The following is a 22,185-nucleotide window of genomic DNA, read 5'->3' on the forward strand; positions in this document are numbered from 1 at the left end:
GAGCCTGACTGACGCCTAGTCCACACGTACACGGATATTTTTAAAAGCATGGTTTTCCATGCGTTTTGGCCTTCCGTCCACACGCAAACTGCGTTTTAGGTCACTGAAAACGGACATTTTGAAAAACTACTTCCAGGGTGAAGGTATTCAGAAACTCCGTTTTAAGTATGGAAAACTGATACTTTGGATTGTAACGTAATTGTGCACACTTATCTTCTGTGTTTACATGAGGCGGTTTTGTGTAATGGCGGACGTAGCCAAAATAGTGCTGGTTTTACTAGACTTTTTAGGCCTACATGTTTGCACAAATGTACGGTTACTCTCCCACTATATTAATAAACAAAGGAGTCAGAATGTGCTATGGAGATCACTGCTACGTTCAACACTAGCACCATTGTTATTCGCCTACCGGAACCCGTAATAAAAATGTTCAGGCTTCTGATTGGCCAACATGTCTTTGAGGTTAGGGTTAAATCGTTGTCAGTTGGTTTGTCATGCTCTTTGTCAATGCTAGACAGCGTGTTTTTGCATTTTAATGTGGGATGAGATTTTTTTTTAAACAGTGCTTGTATGTAAGGGATTTTTTTTTTAAACCAGAAAACTCCATTAAAAAAAATACCCGTGTACGTTTGGACTGGGATTAAGTTGCTATTTGGCTAAACCTCCTAAAAAACGCAGTCAGCGCACGAATGTGGTGAAATTCAGCACCATGGACAGTTCACCTATGCTCCTCTTGACAGAGAGCGAAAAGCAACGCTTTCAAGCATTTGAAAGGTAATTGTATCACTGACCTTTCACGTGAATTAGAAAGGCGAAGAAAAACGAATTGCAAAAACAATGTAAAGCACACTAATGTATGAACATGGTTTACTAAGGGTCCTGAGGGAACCTAATTTCTTTGTGAGGTGAAAATAAACTGTCTTACCTTTTCTTGGTCCGGTAATGTTTGAGTCCCGTTAAACGTGTCATTTCCATTAATACTGATCAGTTCCACATCTGCAGGTGGATATGGCGTAGGGTAAACCACTACGTCACTCTTAAGCGTGTCTGAACTGAAACACACGTCATACTGCTGAGTAGATTTCGAATAAGACCAGCTCCCGTCAGGGTGAGTGGTGATCATTGGAGCGCTGTACCTCCTGAAACTGTCCTCTGTCCTGTGGCATTTTACTGCAAACAAACTGATGAAACTCAGTAAAAATATCGATGACACCGAGGCAATGGCGATCACCAAGTACAAGTGTAAATCAGAGAAGCCCTCCTCTATTCTCGGCACATGTCTGAATTGAGTCTGGATTTCGCCGGTACTTTCAACCACCACTACATCAATAGACACAGTCGCTGACAGTGAAGGTTCTCCGTTATCAGATACCAACACAACCAAATGGTGAGTTTTCAGGTCGTTGTCATTCATCCGTCTCTTAGTCCTCAGTTCCCCGGTGCTGGTTCCGATTCGGAAAAGATTGGTTCCCTTAGGCTCAGATATGTGATAAGAAAGTAGTGCATTGTAACCAGAGTCAGCATCCACAGCCCTGATCTTGGCCACAAAGTAGCCCGCTTCAGCAGAATAAGGAACGTTCTCAGTGTTGACAGAACCGTACTCCGAATAAGGCGCGAGAATCCCCGGGCTGTTGTCATTCTCATCCAGGATAAAAATGTTAACAGACACATTGCTCTTGAGAGGAGGAACACCAGAGTCTGTAGCCTGAACTTTAAACTGGAACATTTTTACCTCCTCACAGTTAAAAGACTGAAGGCTGATTATATCTCCAGTCAATGGGTTTATAGTGACCATTGTAGACAGCGGTGCTGAGTTGCTATTATTCTCTAAGAATGAATAGGTCACATGTCCATTTTCTCTCATGTCCGCATCAAGTGCAGTTACAGTTTTGATTATTTCGCCTACAGGACTGTTCTCTTTCACATAAACATTAATCACTGGTTCTGAGAAGCGAGGAGGGTTGTCATTCACATCAGAAACATGTACAGTAATAATGCTGGTGCTGGAGAGAGGCGGGGTCCCTTCATCCGTAGCTGTGATGGTGACATTGTACTGAGAAACACTCTCTCTGTCTAGAGGCCCGTCTACAACTAGAGAATAATAGTTTTTATAGTTCATCTCCAATTTAAAAGGAACATTATTTATTATTTCACAACGTACCTTGCCGTTTTTGCCACCATCTTTATCGAGGACTGACACCAGAGCAATGGCAGTGCCCACTTTAGCGTCCTCCTTCACTGTGTCTAAAAGTGACGTCACAGCGATCTCAGGTACATTGTCGTTTAGGTCCACCACTTCAACCAACACTTTACAGTGAGCTGCCATCGGAGGCTGGCCTCGGTCACTTGCCTGTACACGAATCTCAAATGCAGGATATTCTTCAAAGTCAATTTTACCTTTAACTGTTATTGTTCCCGTGTTTGGATCAATATCGAACATTTCGAGGATGTGATCCTTCTCATTTTTGCTGATTGAGTAAATAACTTCACTATTCGTACCCTGATCCAAATCGGTCGCATTTAAAGTTATGACTGCCGTTCCTTCAAGTGCATTTTCTATAATTCGCGTCTTATACAGTGACGCAGTGAAAACTGGAGCATTGTCATTATTATCCATTACATTAACAATGACACCCAGTGTACCTGACCTCGGAGGATTTCCTCCATCTACAGCGGTCAGTGTGAGCTGGATAACGGGCTGTTTCTCTCGGTCCAAAGCTTTCTGCAGCACCAATTCAGCAGACACGCTGTCGCCACCTTTGTTGACTGCTAATGAAAAATAATCAGTAGGACTAAGTTTGTATGTATTAAGAGCATTCTTTCCAACGTCAACATCCGACGCGTCTAATAACGGAAATCGTACCCCCGGAAAAGTGCTTTCAGCAATGTCTATTGTTTGGGATTTCGCACGGAAAGATGGGGCATTATCATTTACATCTTGAATATTAATATCAACACGGTAAAGCTTCAACGGGTTGTTGATAACGGCCTCCACACTGACTGTACATTTAGGAGCTTTTGCACAGAGCTCCTCTCTGTCTATTCTCTCATTCACGTATAGAACACCAGTCTTAAGATTTACCTCGAAATACTTTCTCTTCGAGCCGGTGACAATCTGAAACATACGCGACTCCAACTCCTGGACGTTGAGGTTAAGATCCTTTGCAATATTTCCTACAAAAGACCCTATGTTTACTTCCTCTGAGACAGAGTAGGAAAGCTGACCGGACACCTCTTCCCAGAAACACTCCAGCAGCACAATCAGCAAATACGTCACAATCGAGCTCCTTCCATTCCGTAAAGACATAATTCCGTCGAACGTAAGAAAAGCAAATGTCCAAATTTACCAATATCCGAAAATCAATTTGCGTCCATCAATAGAGAAGAATCATGTACATTTTCAGAATCATTTATATACGGTAAGCGCTGATGTTGCTACGGTACACTCTATCGCTGGTCTAACGTTTCAGTGTAACAAAGCAAAGAGAAATGTCAGCTTCACTCTCAGAAACTGGGAGGGACCTAGAGAATATAAAACCATACCTCCATGCCACGGTCAACAGTGACCCCACGTGGGCAATATGCTAAAATCAACAAACTACATCTCCCACAACACGCAGACACAAACTATAGGAGATAATCATTATGTCTGACAAACGAATCATGCTGAACATCAGAATACATATGGTACAGGTACGAAGGCAATTACATTTGCCTTCAAAGTTATTGTTCAAACACCAGAGAAATTTGACTGATGTTTGTCAGGCATATAAACAGCGCGTTTACGTTTATTTTTCAACATGGGCAAGCAAGTTCTACAATTTAAAAAGTCTGTACATACATTAGCCTATTTCAAGTCAAATTCACTTTGGTTAAACAGCCAAAGACAACGCCAACAAATTAAGAAGCACAAAAGCAGAATAGATAGTTGGCAAAAGCAAACCAATGAAACAAAAATATTTAGGTGAAAATATGATTTACCTTCTCTTTGTTGGGTAATGTCTGAGTCCTGTTAAACGTGTCATTTTCATTAATACAGATCAGTTCATCATCTGCTGGGGGACACGATGCTGGGAAAACCACTACGTCACTCTTCAGTGTGTCTGAGCTGAAACACACGTCGTACTGATGTGTAGATTTAGAGTAAGACCAGCTCCCGTCTGGGTGGGTGGTGATCATTGGAGCGCTGTACCTTCTGAAACTGTCTTCCGTCCTATGACATTTTACAGCTATTAAACTGATGAGGCTCAGTAAAAATATCACTGACACAGAGGCAATAGAGATCAACAAATACAGGTTTAAATCAGAGAAGCTTTGTCCTTTTCTCTGCACATTTCTGATTTGAGTCTGGATTTCACTGGTACTTTCAACTACAACTACATCAATAGACACCGTTGCGGACAGTGAGGGTTCTCCGTTATCAGAAACCAACACGACCAGCGGATGAGTTTTCAGGTCATTGTCACTCATTCGTCTCTTAGTCCTTAGTTCCCCGGTGCTGGTTCCGATTCGGAAGAGGTTAGTTCCCTTGGGTTCAGTAATGTGATAAGAAAGCAGAGCATTGTAGCCAGAGTCGGCGTCCACAGCCCTGATCTTAGCCACAAAGTAGCCCGCTTCAGCAGAATAGGGAATGTTCTCAGTGATAACAGAGCCGTGATCAGAATGGGGCGAGAGAAACCCAGGACTGTTGTCATTCTCATCCAGGATAAAAACGTTCACAGTCACGTTGCTGCTGAGTGGAGGAACACCAGAGTCCGTAGCCTGAACTTTAAACTGGAACGTTTTTATCTCCTCGTAGTTAAAAGACTGAAGGCTGATTATATCTCCAGTCAATGAGTTTATAGTGACCATTGTAGACAGCGGTGCTGAGTTGCTGGTGCTTTCTAATAATGAGTAGGACACTTGTCCATGCTCATTACTGTCAGCATCGAGTGCACACACAGATATGAGTATCTCTCCTACACGACTGTTTTCTTTCACATAAACATTAATCACAGGTTCTGAGAAGCGAGGAGGGTTGTCATTCACATCAGAAACGTGTACAGTAATAATGCTGGTGCTGGAGAGAGGCGGGGTCCCTTGATCCGTAGCTGTGATGGTGACATTGTACTGAGAAACACTCTCTCTGTCTAGGGGCCCGTCTACCACTAAGGAATAATAGTTTTTATAATTTGTTTCCAGTCGAAAGGGGAGGTTATTCGAGATATTACACTTCACTACTCCATTTTCCCCACCATCTTTATCGAGGACTGACACCAGAGCAATGGCAGTGCCAGTCTTAGTGTCCTCCTTCACAGTGTCTAAAAGTGACGTCACAGTGATGTCAGGGGCGTTGTCGTTTACGTCCAAAACCTCTATCAATACCTTTGAATGAGATGTCATTGGTGGCTGTGCTCCATCGTTAACTTCAGCACGGATCTCAAAAGCTTTAGTCGTTTCAAAGTCAACAATTCCTTTAGTGGTAATTGTACCCGTCTTTGGATCAATCCAAAAAATGCTCAATACATTTTCTTGGCCAAGCCTTCTGAAAGAAAAAGTAATTTCCCCATTTACACCTGCGTCTAAATCCGTAGCATTCAAGGTTATTATCGAGCTTCCAATGGGGACGTTTTCATAAATACTTGCTTTATACAAAGAGGTACTGAAAACAGGAGGATTATCATTAATATCTAAAACATTTACTATTATGGCCATACTGCCAGACTTCGCAGGATTTCCACCATCTACAGCGGTCAGTGTGAGCTGGATAACGGGCTGTTTCTCTCGGTCTAAAGCTTTCTGCAGCACCAACTCAGCAGAAACACCTTCTCTTCCTGTATGCCCCGCTAATGAAAAAAAATCATTAGAACTAAGTTTGTATGTATTAATGCCATTCTTGCCGACATCCAAATCAGTGGCTTCTAGCAACGAAAATCGAACACCCGGTGAAGTGTTTTCAGTTATATTTAGATCCTGTGACGAGGTCAAAAAAGAGGGGGCATTATCATTAACATCTAGAATATTAACATCAACACGGTAAAGCTTCAACGGATTATTGATAACGGCCTCCACACTGACTGTACATTTAGGAGCCTTCGCACAGAGCTCCTCTCTGTCTATCCTCTCATTCACATACAAAACACCAGTCTTTAGATTTACCTCGAAATACTTTCTCTTCGAGCCGGTGACAATCTGAAACATACGGGACTCCAAATCCAGGACATTTAGGTTAAGATCCTTGGCGATGTTTCCCACAGAGGTCCCGGGGTTTACCTCCTCTGAGACAGAGTAGGAGAGCTGACCCGACACCGCTTCCCAGCAACATCCCAGCGACACCAGCACTAAATACGTCACAATAGAGCTCCTTCTATTCCGTGCAGCCATAATTCCACCGAATAAGACAACTACAGATCCAAATATGAACATATCCGTAAAACGTGGGAGGTTTTCAAGATTGTATCCGATAAATCCTGTGCCATTTGAAGAAGGTACAAACCCTGATGTAAGCTCCGATGATTCTCTGTCTTGCCATTCTGCGTCTCTTTGTAACAAAGCCACAAGATATTTCCTCAGCCCCTGAAACCAGGAGGGGCCCACAAACCCCCATGAACATTCCTCACATTAACGGTCAACAGTGACGCCAAGTGGTGTAAAGTGGCAGTAAAACCCAGCAGATGAGATGTGCTAGAGGTACTCATTTTGCTCCCATTGAATCGGAATAAAAGCATTTCTGTTGTGTGAACAAATCGCGATAGTGAATGTGAATATCTGAATGGAGGGGTGGGGAGGTAACAGTGTCTTTCAGCACTGCGGACAGCGCCAGAATTAATCCATGCTGCATCAGAGAAAAAACATCAAGGTGTTTGTGACTGCGCTTGTATGTGTTCACACAAAAAGCTTTTATTCCGATTCAGTGATTGCAAAATGAGTCTACACCACAGCCCATAGAAAACCCTCATGGATGACTAATGAACAGTGATTTAAAAGTCCATGTCGACCATCTCTCTGGAAATGTTTCCTAGAACCCTGACCATTACTTACTTTTGCAGCATCTCTGCATCATTCGATGAAGGAGGGCTGTTTAATAATTCAGTGTATATGGGTCTACCTCGCTATGGTTTGAATTGACAACATATACAGCATCAGTCAAAAGTGAATGTGTGGGTCCAGACCTTAGTCTGGTAATGTGTGTCAGTGGAGAAAAGTTGGAAAAAATGAAATAAAAAAAAACCAACAAGCTCATCGCCCATCAATCCACCCCTCTCACCCCCTCTCACCCCTCTCATCCCCTCTCACCCCCTCTCACCCCTCTCACCCCCTCTCACCCCCTCTCACCCCCTCTCACCCCCTCTCCACCTCCCCCCTCTTTGTCTTTTTGTGTTTTCTTTCTTCCTCTCTCCTGCTCACACACACACACACACACGCACACACGCGCACACACGCGCACACACGCGCACGCACACACGCACACACACACGCACACACACACACGCACACGCACACACACACACAAACCCCTGAAGGGCATAACTGGGCCATGATGCCTGGGTTGTGTTGCTCTCCTCATTGATGCCGGGCCAGCTGTGCTTTGCTCTCCACAGATTTCTGGGTATTGTGGTGTGTTTTCTCTGTGTTACCCTTGTATCTCCACGGAGAGAACGGTTAGGTGCTTACGGGCGCTTCATCGTGTGTAATCCTAGGATTAGGCCCTGGTTGCAGGGGCTCCTGTCCCAGAACCGTTCAGTGGAGAACATGAAATATTAATCATCATAATATTCTCAGTTATAATCGTCTTCCACCAGTGTCCAATAACAATAATAGCTTGGTGGGCGGCTCTGACCTGATCAGAAAATGTATGGGTCACATTAGTAGTGACAGGAGCAAACAGAGTATAGGCCTACATGCACAGGAATGAATCCTTCTTGCACGCACATACACATTTTCAGTTACACACACACACACACACACACACACACACACACACACACACATACATACATACATACAAATGTTTGCCTTTCTGTTCTTTGGTGACCGGAGACCTTGATCCAGAAATCCAGGATTTTCCTATTTCTGAGCCCTAAACATAACCTTAATCCCTACCCTCACCCCAAACGTAACCTTAAAACCTACGTACAAGCATGCCAATATCACAGAAACAAACACACATACTTTTAGACAGCACAGTGCACTGATTTGGGGATAACTTTGTGTCATATTCTAATGAACATCTTGTTGAGCCCTGATCTATCTAGCTGAGTCAAACTGAACTACAATCACACAGCTAAAGCCAAACAGAACTACAAACACACAGTGAACGCAAAACAGAACTACAAACACATAGAACTACAAACACACAGCGAAAGCCAAACACAACTACAAACACACAGCTAAAACCAAACAGAACTACAAACAGAAAGCTGAACTATACTCTCTAAAACGTATGTTTTAAAGCAGTAGTGTTGCCTTTACATCTCACACTTTAAGATGCACAGTGGACAAATCAATAGTGCCTCCTGACTGATAATAGTGCTTGCATTTGTAGCAGTTTACCATGGTAACTGGATGTCAGCTCATCAACGCAGCGAATATTGATCAGTCAACAGTCCTGTGTTGTTCGCCAGCTAAAGGATGACACATGCCTGCACATACCAATCAATGCACTACAGTAAACTCAATGCTATCTGACCCCGTATCCTAAAATAACCACAGCCACCAGTACAGTTGCCTTTCTGAAGTAATGCATGCTATGTTTATTATTTGTGTGGTTTTCTTCCCAGCACTAACTTTTGCTGATAACTGAGTAGTGTATTTAATACTACTGAGTTATGGGATCCATGTATCTTCTTAAAATATATGCAATAACAGTAGGTTGGGTGGGTTTGGATGAGAACGTCTGCTAAATGTCTAAACTGTAAACCTCAAACAGAGCATGATGAGTGATTTGTCTGCTGAGATATGAAATATGCTGATGTCACAGAGCAATGCAAACACATCCACTTTACTGCTGATAGGCTGGGCCATAGAGGATCCACAGAGAGATCAGTGAAAACATTTAGCAATACAATCCTGTGAGCATGTACAAACACACACACACACACAACCTGAGGCATAAACACAAGTTAAAACACAACAACCTCCCCAAACAAATGCACACATACAGTCACCTCCAAGTATTGGAACCCATGATATAGATATTAATATTTCAGTAAAACAAAATAGGAAAGCAGCGTTTTTATTGCCACACAAACATTTTAGTTTCAAGGCCTTCTTCAGTATGCTTACAAGACAATGGCAAAGCAGCATTTCAGTCTAACACAATAACTTACAGATGGAGGTTTTGTTTGATTAAATGTCATTGACACTTTCTCATCCCTCACAACCATCCCTTTGTGAGACATGTTTTCATCCCTCACAACCATCCCTTTTTTCTAAAATGTTTTAAATAAAAAATGTTTTGTCAATTAACAATCTCTGTACAGTTTTGCTGGACGATCAACACGCAGTGCCAAATGTCCTGATACTTAATGAAGTACAGGATGCTGTTAACCACAGATATAAGTTTCATGCATGCTTACCTCTAAGCATGCATGAAAAAGGTAATGGCGTTAATTCTGACATCATTCTTTGTTTAAATAAAAAAAACAACATCATTATTTCAATCTCTGCCTGCCTACCTACCGATCTGCCTGTTTGCCTGTCTGTGTGTTATCAACCAGAAGAGGGAGTGAGAGAGGTTGCACACCAACAACCAGGGTTTTGGCTGGGCAAGTGTGTCTGGCAATTAGGGCGTGTTTAGGAGGAGCACAGGTTGAGTGCTCATGCTACATGTTTGGTGCGTGAGTGTCCGTGTGTGTGAGTGTGTGTGTGTGTGTGTGTGAGTGTGTGTGTGTCCGTGTGTGTGTCCGTGTGTGTGTGTGTGCGTGTGTGCGTGTGAGTGTGTGAGTGTGTGTAGCACATCGAGGGTGGAAGGGGGAAGGGTGATCGAGAAACGGGCGGGTCTCCCTCCTCTTTCCTTCTGTGCAGCTCTCTGGTCGCCATGGCAACCACATCTCACCATGAGGGAGCGGGGGCTGAGGACATGCGCACACACACACTCCAGAACACACACGCACACACACACACACACACTAAGCTGGAGGCAGTTGATAGTATGATTGATAACACAACACCTTAAGGATCTCCTCCAATCTACTCTACACTCTAGTACAAAGGGACCTCCCAACATGTTAATTTCTCCTTCACACTGCCCTGTTACCTCCCAGCACAAAGCATACTCACCCCCTTCATTATGTGAGTTCTAAACAAACACCAACACTCACACACACGTGCACACATGGCTGTTGCTGGCCTCCTCACGCACTGGTAATGGATCTCTGCAGCGACGTATTCACTGTGACAGCAGCAGCTAGCAGCTCCCCATCTGACCTCCACACCCCCAGAGGCAGGCTGACCTTCACTCCCTCAGCCTGCCCGGCTCGCTACACCCTCACTGGGCCCAGGCTCCAGGGATCTCCCCCTATCCACACACAGTGTCGCTACATCCCTTAATGGGGAGAGATGCTCATCCAGACACACGTCATTGTACCGCTGCACAGGTCCAGTACGTCGGTTCACCTGTACGGGCTTTTGTAGCACCAGACCTCCCAGCAGATCACAGGAAGACATACCAGACCAACGCATAGCTCTGCTGCAGTGTCTGTGAAGCCCTGCTGACCACGACATAATACAGACTGCTGACTCACTGATTCTCACAACACCTGGAAGGAACACTATCAGTGCAACTCATAGAGACCAGCCTTCCAGAGTTCTAGGCCTCCTTGATGTGTCCCCGTCCTGCAGCAAGAGGGGGAGCTACGGAGACGCCAGCCTATGGAGCAGGGAGGTGCTCTAACAGCGTAGTCGGCATAGCCACACCCTACTGCAGGATAATGTTAATGATAAGCACAGTACCACACCAGGAAGGGAGAGAGAACGGGAAGAAGGCAGAGAGAGGGGGAGACAGCGAGAGGGGGAGGAGGTTAAGGGCCAAGAGGGAGAGAAATAATCATGGGGAGAGAAACAAAACAGGGGCAGATAAAATAAAGGAGAGCAGAAAGGGCAAAACAGAGGCAGAAGAGAAGAAGGCGATGGAGAAATGTAATGACATCACACAGACTTAACCACTAGGTCTGATTATATCACCGGGCAGATGACCTACTCTTTTCATTAATTTTTCATAACCACAAATTGTTCATACAGATAGACATTTTAGGAGTTCCTAAACCTCACAGACACACATAAACATAAGACACCAAACACACACATCATCTATGAGGGATGAATTGCTCCCTGTATTTAATCCAACTCGCACTCAATCATTCATTTCCAAATCTGCCCCGCTTTCCCCTGGTTCCTGGAGTAAGTAGGACAGGGGCGGGACCAGGAAGGGGAACAAGATGAAAATCAGGACACAGCAATATGGAGCGTGCTCACACACCCCGAAGATACCACTACTGACGGAGTGGCCAAACACAACACTCACTCACATGGAAAATAAACGTCCTAATGCCCACAAAGCCTCCAGCGCACATCATTGGCTACTACACTGTGACAGTAACACCTAGCACTGTACCCGTGGCTAAAACCCCACACGTGTCCACCTGGGTTCCAGGGGTCATGTGCGTTACAATAGAAAGACACAAACGTCACGCCGTAGCCCTCGGTGTCCATGGCGATTAACCATCCATTAGGAAACGCAACCACGTGGAGGCCAAACAAGAATGGATTTATTAAAGTCAACAGACAGCAATGTGTGGTTGTAGCTGCAGAGCTGAATCTCATTGGCATTCAGCACGGCAGTGACTGGGTTTGCAGTTTGGCTGCAGGGAAGGAAGCATGGAGAGGATTTGGAACATAAACAAGCCAACAAAAACTATCACAGGCAGGAGAGAGCAGTCGGACTAGACACCTGCCGACTAGACCATGTTTTTGTGCGTTTTGTGTCTGTGTGTGTCTGTGTGTGTGTGTGTGTGTCTGTTTGTGTGCGCAACTCTGTGGCAATACTTTGTATCAGGAGTTTCGTACAAGCCATATATGCAATCCATGAAATAGATTGCTATAGCATTATTAGACAGAGGCCTGGGCCCTGTGCTGAAGGAAAACAGCCAGGCCATTAAAACCAAGGCTAGCATTTACCAGTGCATTGGCTATCCGAAGCAAAACAAACATCAGCACATGCCTAGAACAGGCCCATTGATTGGTTGTCAGGTTGGCACAGGCTGGGGGGGGTGGAATGTGGTCACAGGTGGTGTCCAATGGATTTGCATTCCCCCTCGGACCACCCCATGAAGAGTAAGCTCCCCACAGCATAATAAATCCTCTACCCCCCGCCAACACCCTTTACCCTTTAACCCCACTGACACACATGCTCCCACCCACCCGCCTATCCCCATGGGAACTACCATGCACCAAGGACAGGGACCCCACAAGGACAGACTGGGCACCGATCATATAAACACACTGTGGGTGTGTCAGTGACACAGTGACACACCAGCAACACACTTCTAGGGAGACGCTGAAGACAACAGACTGGGACCACATGTATATCTAGCTAACACAGAGACAGGTAGAATCAGGGGTTTACCGTACCGTTAGCTTTCTGGGTTGTGTGTGTGAGAGAGACTGGGGGCGACTTCGTGGGTCTTGCCTTAATGTATCACTTCTCATCTGTATCCAAAAGAGAAACACAATCAACATCTGAAGGCACAAACATTACCATCTGCCGACCGCCGTCTCCAAGGCTCACAGGGAAAAATGCAAACATATGAGGTTCCAAGATGGCAGTCGCTGTCCGAACTTTACATGGTACTGAAAAGAATACTGGTGAAATTCCCAAACCATTTGCTGTTGTTACACATGCACCCCCCACCCCCAATACACACACACACTGAAATGAATGATCAGAACCACCATGTAGCTAATCAATAAAGACACACAAACACACTGGCAACAGGCAATAATACAGCTCTGAACACACTCAGAGTAAATCATTGAACACAGACAGCGATCATGACAGTTCAGCCTTCAACCAGCAGAGGGAGATTTTTCCTTGAGCTCCTTTGTTCGTGCTACATCCTGTATCTCTCCTGGAAGTGACATGATTAGATTCTCCATGCAGACACACACTCACTCACCCGCACACACGAATCAGCATATTACCTGACGAAAACATTCTCACTCAGACACACGTCACATAAAGTACACAGTTATTAAACCTGCCTGGGACGTTGCCATGCCGCCATCTCCCTCTCTCTCCTGCGGAAATGAAAAAAGACAAACCGATCCGCACGCCTGCCCAACAACACTCAGCAAGCTCTTGACGAGATTCTCATCAAACACCACCGCTGGCAGCAGATACCGAGCACATCAGGATGTTCACAGCAAACACAACCCGAGCCCATTGGGTTCCCGGCCGACAATCTAATCATGGACGTGGCAGCCATGTTGCCCCCCCCCGTCTGACAGATTACGGGACAGCAGTGCACACCTGATGTATTCGCTAACACCAGCCTCTTTCATACCAACTAGGAGGTATGCTGGCAGTGGGCTGTGAGTGCAGGGCAGGTCCATCCGTAGCCCACGAGGCCTTGACCCACTTCCTCAGATAACACACTTAATAATGCATTGGGGCAGAGGTCTGCTGAGAGTCGTCAGGTGCCATTTGAAATGGTTCCTCGGCCTGCTCCACTTTCCCCTCCCCCGCAAAAAAAAGGGAATTCATGAAATAATGAGTAAATGGTTCTCCACACTAGGTCTCTCATCGGTTCTTCTCTGAAAACACCCTCCACATTCAACATTCAAAACCTTATCGCCTAAACAGACGTCTCCCCAGCTGGCTTCTGGTCATCTGATGAGTACAGTTTGGAGGTTCACGATCAGAAGTGATGCCTCCTTTTAAAGTTTTTCTTAACTTAGTTTGTGAGTGCAACCCTATAGGACCTAAAACCCAGTTAATCTTGACTGTTTTTAACATTTAGTTGTGCCATTGGAGCAGTGAAACTTGTGTCGCCTGTACCTTTCAGAGAGACTGTGGGAGAAAGAAGGGAGAAGGGAGAGGGGAGAGGGGAGAAAGGTGTGAGAGAGAAAGAAGATAGAGAACAAGTAAAGAAGGAGGTGGAAAGATGAAGATTACAGGAGGACAGAAAGACTGACACTGCTATTACAAAGACCTACAACATAGTTAGGAAGATGGACAAATCTGTGAGAAAGTTTGATAACTGACAATGCTGTGAGAAAAACTGATAACTGACAACACAGTAAGAAAGTTAAACAATTAACCCACAAAGGAAAAAACACTAAAGGAAAAAGACAGGCCTAAGCAAAGAACGAGGAAGAGAAGGAGCTGGAGTAGAGGTCGAAGAATAGGCAACAGCAAACATCTCCTCAGAGAGTGACAGAGGCCCACTTTGTTCTGTATGTATCTGCTCTACTTTTATAAATCCACTCTTCATGGCAACATTAAGATGATTCCCTCTAATCGCATTACACAAACCCCAAAGTGGAATTATCACTCACACACTGTTAACGGACGCCCTAATCCTGGAAAACCCGGAATACTGACAGCAACCAGGGTATGGAAGTATTAACGGGAACCAGAATCAACCATGACACTGTCATTGTGTGTTTGTAGCAGGATCTCGACGAGGTCAGAGGAAGTCCAACAAAACAAGTTGCACAAAAACCTTGCTACAGAACCATGGAACTATGTTAGAGGACACAGGAAGTAACCGGGAGATTAACAGACCAACTACATGACCATGCCACTGAACTCTCTCCTCCAATCACAAACAGCCTAGAAGGAAGCAGAATTTCAGTTTTTTGTTTGAAAATAGTATATGACTGTTATGCGGGTAAGACTTTTAGTTTTGTTATCCAGTGTGAGGCATTGTGGATAACATGGAATCTGTCTCACTCTATCAGAGCAGCTGATCTAGTATGATGACACATGGGGATCACTAAACCCGCTATCCTCCATCATCTCTTTACTGGCAGTGACACGCTGCTGCTACCCATATTATTCATCCATGTCAGAATGCTGTATGACACAGGACTGAGAGGAGCTACTCATCAGAACGCTGTATGAGACAGGACTGAGAGGATTGTCTCATCAGAACACTTTATGTCACAGGACTGAGAAGAGCTTATCATCAGAACGCTGTATGACACAGGACTAAGAGGAGCATCTCATCAGAGCGCCGTATGACACAGGACAAAGAGGGGCATCTCATCAGAACGCTGTATGACACAGAACAAAGAGGGGCATCTCATCAGAACGCTGTATGACACAGGACTAAGAGAAGCATCTCATCAGAATTCCTGTATTACATAAGACTGAGAGGAGCATCTCATCAGAACGCTGTATGACACAGGACAAAGAGGGGCATCTCATCAGAACGCTGTATGACACAGGACTAAGAGAAGCATCTCATCAGAGCGCTGTATGACACAGGACAAAGAGGGGCATCTCATCAAAGCACTGTATGACACAGGACAAAGAGAAGCATCTCATCAGAGCGCTGTATGACACAGGACAAAGAGGAGCATCTCAACAGAACGCAATATGACAGAGGACTAATAGGAGCATCTCATCAGAGCACTGTATGACATAAGACTCAGAGGAGCATCTCATCAGAATGCTGTATTACATAAGACTGAGAGGAGCATCTCATCAGAATGCTGTATGACATAGGACCAAGAGAAGCATCTCACCAGAACACAGTATGACACAGGACTAAAAGAAGCATCTCATCAGAGCGCCGTATGACATAAGACTGAGAGGAGCATCTCATCAGAGCGCTGTATGACACAGGACTAAGAGAAGCATCTCATCAGAGCGCCGTATGACACAGGACTGAGAGGATAAACAGGGGCCTGCAGTTTAGTGCTGTGGATGTGCAGTGAACCCTACATGTACTTAACCCTAATGACGCGCAAACATGGACATTATGTGCACAGACTTACACAAACACTGTAGTTATCATAAACCCACAGCCCTACAAGCAGCAGCAACAGAGACAAACTGCAAAGAAAAGTGCTGTAGGTAAACACAGAGGCAGTAACACACACCTTCAACCCTCACAAACCATGTCATCAACACTACCATAACTTTCAAAACCAGTCAGCTGTCTGAACTCATTCAGAACAAAACACAGTGACACCCAGGAACTCCCCACACAGACGCAGCGCAACGTTTAGAAGCCTGAGACTTCTGAGGCAGAGGGTGAGGCAGTAAATCTTCCCTTCCACTGTCCGCCTCACAAACACACACGGGTGACAGGGAACAACATACTGGAATATTTAACCTCGCTCCCAGCCCCAATCTACATAGACCAGACATGTGACAAGGATGTGGAGAAGAGAGACAGAGACAAGGCGGAACACAGCAAATTAGGTCAGTCAGACAGAGAGTGGCTGAGAGACAGACAGAGAGCTGGAAAGAGTGAGCGATTAGTGCAGAGAGGTTTGGAATGAGGTGAGGACTTCTCATATAAATAAAGAGACCGATTGACTTCAGGTAGCAAAGAAGAGAGAGGAGATGATGAAAGGAAAAGACAATGGAGAGGAAAGCAAATGGAGGTATAATAGTTGAGACAAAATGGGAGAAGAATGAGTTAAGATGAACAAACAACTAAATAAGGATAAATGAAAAGGAGCCAGTGTGGGAGAAGAGGATCCATCCAATAGAGCAAGCAGAGAGAGAAAGACGTCAGCCATTTTATTTCAGGCTGCACTCACACTAGGACACAGAGCGGGTGTGAGAGAGAGAAAGAGAGAGAGAACGATGAGGGAGAAATAGGCTGTGTGGGAGGAGGTCCAGAGAACAAGATCAGCTGTGCAAAATGGAGAGGGAAAACGACAAGTGAATGAAAAGATGTGTGGAGAAGGGATGGAACAAAATGAAAACAGAAGGGCAGCCAGAAACAGAGGCTAAGAAAGACCATGGCTGTTTTAATAAGGCATGAGGGAGAGAGTCTCAACGTGTAAAACTCCCCCACTACATCCATGTCCCACTGTTACAGTTTATTTAAATTGCTTTGGCACAATTCTCATATGATAATGAATATTTTCAAAACAACGTGTGCAAACCTCCAAACCAATGGGCAATTGTTCACAACGGATTTTAATTTCTCATTCTTTTAAACGAATTGCAAATGTTTTCGCACATCTATGCAATTTAGTAAGTACAATTGTCTACAATTTGCACTATTACCAATTGAATACATCTTGCTGATCAAAACTGATTCTTACTTCTCAGTCGAATAGTTGCACTCTCCAAAACATCTATGAATTATTTAATTGTGTCTAGTCCATTCTATTGTCACAATCTGTCAGGCACGTATACCATGAATATTGTTACAGTAATATGGATTTTTTGTAATGTCCGCTAAATTGATCAAAGCAGAACATTTCAGGGGATGGTTACAGAATACAAGAAGATTTTCCCCAGTTGCATAGCAAGGGAAAATATCAGGTGCTATGTTGATCCACAGAACATCCAGTGAGGTGGAATCTTTAGTTTAGCAATCCAGCTTTACAGTTTTCTGCTATACATTATTTTACAAAAATACATCAACACAAAAAAGTATTATATTTTGCTGTGTACGTTTGTGTTTACTGTGGTTTAAGACAGTTATTTTAGGTAAATACCAGCACTGGAAAAATATCCATGGAAATGTGAGTGCAATGTGTAACGTAAAACCGTGTACTGTTGAAATCAGCATCTCAAAAGTATTCAGTTTGATACACAATAGCATTCAGTTAGCTAGACAAAAATAACATTCTAGTACATTAAACACTCAGTGCCAATGAAAAAAGAGACTGAAATGTGGATATAAGGAATATATATATATATATATATATATATATATATATATATATATACATACACATACAAGGTCCACTGGCATACTGACAAAACATCTAAACATTTTGACCACCATTGCAAACACAGGTGAGACAATAACTTAGATTTGAAGCATGAGTTAGATGTTCTGGGTGAGTTTTGAACTTTTGCAGGTGAGCGATGGTGTTGTGCTGTATCATATAAGCTGTTTTGACAAATGCACCAAGAGCTTTGGGAATGATAACACTGTTTCAAGAAATGAGCCAAAGAAAAAACTGTAATTCACACAGGACAGCTACTAGGTAGGGATGGAGGGAAAGATGGATACAGCATTCACTGACGGAAGCACTAGCCAGACCGCACACATACAAAGAAACAGACAGACACAGACATGCCCTAGAGTGGGAGATAGAATGGTAGATAAATAGGTTTGACAGTCAACAAAAATGGTTGTCTAGCTGACGTTTTACTGTAAAATATCTTTATTATAACAAACAAAATATTTACCAAACAACTGCCCACAGACAAGACATAAAGGAAAATAAGTAGCTACATGTGGGATAGATGACTCACTCATTATGTCCAGGCCAGGAGTCGTGAGCAGCTATTTTTAGGAAAAATAATCTGAGAATGTATCAAACAGAGACATTTTGTAACGCAGGCAAATTAAGAAAGATACAGACAGGCAAACATTGTAATGTTGTTCCCCTAGTAACCTGTGAATTTATCAGGTCAAGCATGACGCGCACACCCATACCCACCCACATACACACACACACACACACACGCAGGTTGTTCATGTGTTTGTAATACCTGGCCTGTGTAATTTAGAAATCTCGCATCTTCTAATATGAGAATGGGCTCCAACTCAGGTTACTGTATTCTCTCTCTGTTCCATTTGCCTGAACAGATAATTACAGTGCATGCATGTGTATGTGATTGTGTTGGGGGTGGGGTTAGGGGTATTTGTTTCTATGTGTTTAAAGCTGTGTGATTGTGTTGGGGGTGGGGTCAGGGGTATATGTTTCTATGTGTTTAAAGCTGTGTGATTGTGTTGGGGGTGGGGTTAGGGGTATATGTTTCTATGTGTTTAAAGCTGTGTGATTGTGTTGGGGGTGGGGTCAGGGGTATATGTTTCTATGTGTTTAAGGCTGTGTATGTGATTGTGTTGGGGGTGGGGTCAAGGGTATATGTTTCTATGTGTTTAAGGCTGTGTATGTGATTGTGTTGGGGGTGGGGTCAAGGGTATATGTTTCTATGTGTTTAAGGCTGTGTATGTGATTGTGTTGGGGGTGGGGTTAGGGGTATATGTTTCTATGTGTTTAAAGCTGTGTAATTGTGTTGGGGGTGGGGTCAGGGGTCAGGGGTATATGTTTCTATGTGTTTAAAGCTGAGTATGTGATTGTGTTGGGGGTGGGGTCAAGGGTATATGTTTCTATGTGTTTAAAGCTGAGTATGTGATTGTGTTGGGGGTGGGGTCAAGGGTATATGTTTCTATTTGTTTAAAGCTGTGTATGTGTGTCTGTGTGTGGGTGATCATACAAGGACCCTAACCCACTAGGGACATTAAAAATGACCATGCAGCTGAATCCTCCCTTAACAGGCCCAACATTAACCAGGGTGAATAAGGCACCAGAAGGGGCAAATTGCCACAGGAGAATCAACAATCTGCAGCTGGGGACTCTGCTCTCTACTCTGCAAGAAAGACATCCTAAATTCCAGAAGCATTGTCCTTTCCCAAGACATTCTCAGTTCCAAAGAAATTCTGTATTCCAAAGACATTCTGTATTCCAGGCAGAAAAAAACATGTCGCCAGATTGCGGTTTAGGCTACTTCTACAGTTCATCCACCCAGCCTGCACTGGGCAATCATGATCACAATGTGTATCAGCGAGCAGCTTAAAAGGGCTACGTTCAAGACGCTTAAATGTTTTGCAATGTTTCACAAACATTTTCATGACCTCAATTCAAAGATTATGATAAAGTTGTGCCACAAGGCAGTTGCTTCCTTTTTCCCATACTGAAAATAGACAATAAACAAAGTTTACTTGGGTTGAAGACCTCTGCGAATGTATTTACTCTCCGTTGGCAAAGGAATAGGGCCATAACAGGAAGTAGTACTACACTGACATCATCCAACAGAACCTCATATCCAAAGTGAATAACAATAGAGGATCCCATTCTGATATTGGTCCTGCCTTGGGAATGAAACACACAGCCCTGGCGTTGGCCGTGTTTGCGCTCCACCACCTGACCCACATGGTTCTCCCTAACAATCCTGCATGCGATTATGTACGCAGACACAGAAGAAACATTCATACATTCACAAAGGAAGCATTACTATAATTCAACACACAGACTGGACACAAAGTGGGTTCAGAGGGGCCTTGTCAGCCTGCATCCTGGTTCCGCTGTCGTGGAGACAGAGGCAGGAACATTACAGAAGTCCTCCACATTACCACACACATACACACGTGACGGAGATCTGACGAACACAGAGGTTGTATGGGAGAGAGGAGAATAGAAGTTGGATAAGGAGAGGATGAGTGGATGAAAGACAGAGAATCAGACGAATCATGGATGAAAGTTGAAAACAAGACAAAAATCCAAAGATAATAATGGTGTGAGAACAAAAGATAAGACGTAGATCGATTCAAACTGGTGAGACAGAAAAGAGAAATGGACATGGAAGCTAAAACATATCAGAAAGACAGACAGGAGCGATAGGGACGGTACGATCAGGGAAATAAATATTTACAAATCAAAGTGAGAAAGAAAGAAGTGAGAAAGAAAAAAAAAGAACCATCGTAAAAGAACCAACGGGGCCATATAGAATCAGCAAATACCTGGATTAAAGCAACAGACCCTGAACGACAGCAAAGCTAATGTTATAAACTCTGGCGCAAAGCTATTGCCTCTGCAAGCTCATCAGAGATATAAGAGATCATTGGACTCAAATAATAAGTAAGGAGTATTTTGACTGCTTGTGTTTCTTACCCAACATTTACTGGAACAGAGAAAAATCCCTAGAATGAAAACTACACAAATTTAGGAACACAGACACCTTTGACAAAGCTAGAATGGTGGATATTTCCTACAACTCCTTTGTCATGGCTGGCTACATTTGAATCAGCCACACCCACTCCCACTGACAGCATATCTGCTCCCGTCTCTCGTAGGATTCTTTCTCAGACTACCCACTCCCTTCCCATTTTTCCTTTTGGCTAAAGGTGAACAAGGTGCTGAAAGCGCAGCAAAACAGGGACCACGAAAATCATCCATATTCGATGATATGATACGTTGCTACATGGACGGACTGCTCCATCTCAATCCATACCTGTATCACGCACATTCAGACTGAAGTTAAATCAGTTTTTCATTCCATGTTCCACAATGAGGCATCCTTCACCTACGCTGCCAAGTACACCCTTTTAAGAAGGACACTTCTGCCAATAAAATGACAACAAAGTTTACAGTCTGGCCAATAAAATGTTCCTCAATAAAAAATATATGTTATTTGCCACACAGATCCATGCCCCGATAACTGTGAGCTCTACACTGGTTAACAGGCTAATTAGTAAAGACCATCCTAAACAACTCCACTCTCTACCTCAGCTCACCATTCAACACATTACAATAGTAACCTACCAGAGTGGCACATATACCACAGAATAAGTATTTGGACACTGAAGAATGTTTTGTCCTTTTGGGTCTTTACTGCAAACATTTGAATTTCAAACTATGACGTTAAGTTTAGATACTCAGCGTTCTATTGAATTCTTCCATGTCCCAATACATACACAGGGTACCTTGTCTCACACGGGCCCGTCACAAAGCCTGCACTTCCTTTGGCAGTCATTCAATTCAGTTCTCCATGGCAAAATGTTACACTTTCCTCACACATAACCCCTTCAAAACAAACTGACCAAGTTGCTGTCTGATAAATGAAGATGAGAATTGGTTCTCAATTGACCTGGTTAAATAACAAGGACAAAACCATTTAACTGATTAGCTGGACTACTTTCATTACAAACATAATAAAGTGGTAGTAAACAGACTCCTTCATTGGCACTTAGCTTCAATGCTAATGCTGAGTCAGTGTCACTGCAATGGCAATGTCAGTCTTCACATACTGAGTGACTGTAAGTAACACGGCTGTTACTGCACCCGGCTCTGTGATCACAAGAAAGACAAATGCCTCTGTAATCGGCCTACTGGTCGCCCGCCTCTGCCATGACAACACACACACGCACTTGGCCAAGGGACCAACACCTAAGTCTGCCGCAGTGTCGACCAAGGCCTGCTGACGTTGACTCGACTACA

The 22,185-nt window shown here is 43.8% G+C and overlaps 1 protein-coding gene across 18 annotated transcripts in view; it reads right to left on the reverse strand.

The window, feature by feature from the left end:
* Positions 1–22,185, reverse strand: part of LOC106024220 (protocadherin alpha-C2) — a 190,974-nt gene that overhangs the window by 87,853 nt on the left and 80,936 nt on the right. For 11 of the 18 annotated variants that reach the window (XM_029119234.2, XM_029119222.2, XM_029119227.2 and 8 more), the window contains exon 2: positions 12,610–12,687. The exons of 6 other annotated variants lie outside the window; for them this stretch is intronic. In XM_029119234.2, the coding sequence (XP_028975067.2) occupies positions 12,610–12,687 (78 nt within the window). Of the gene's footprint in view, positions 1–925; positions 3,465–12,609; positions 12,688–22,185 lie in introns of those variants that run through there. One more of the 18 variants, XM_029119239.2, reaches the window with a different exon arrangement.

Source organism: Esox lucius, chromosome 4 (assembly GCF_011004845.1).
Source record: "Esox lucius isolate fEsoLuc1 chromosome 4, fEsoLuc1.pri, whole genome shotgun sequence".
Lineage (NCBI taxonomy): Eukaryota > Metazoa > Chordata > Actinopteri > Esociformes > Esocidae > Esox > Esox lucius.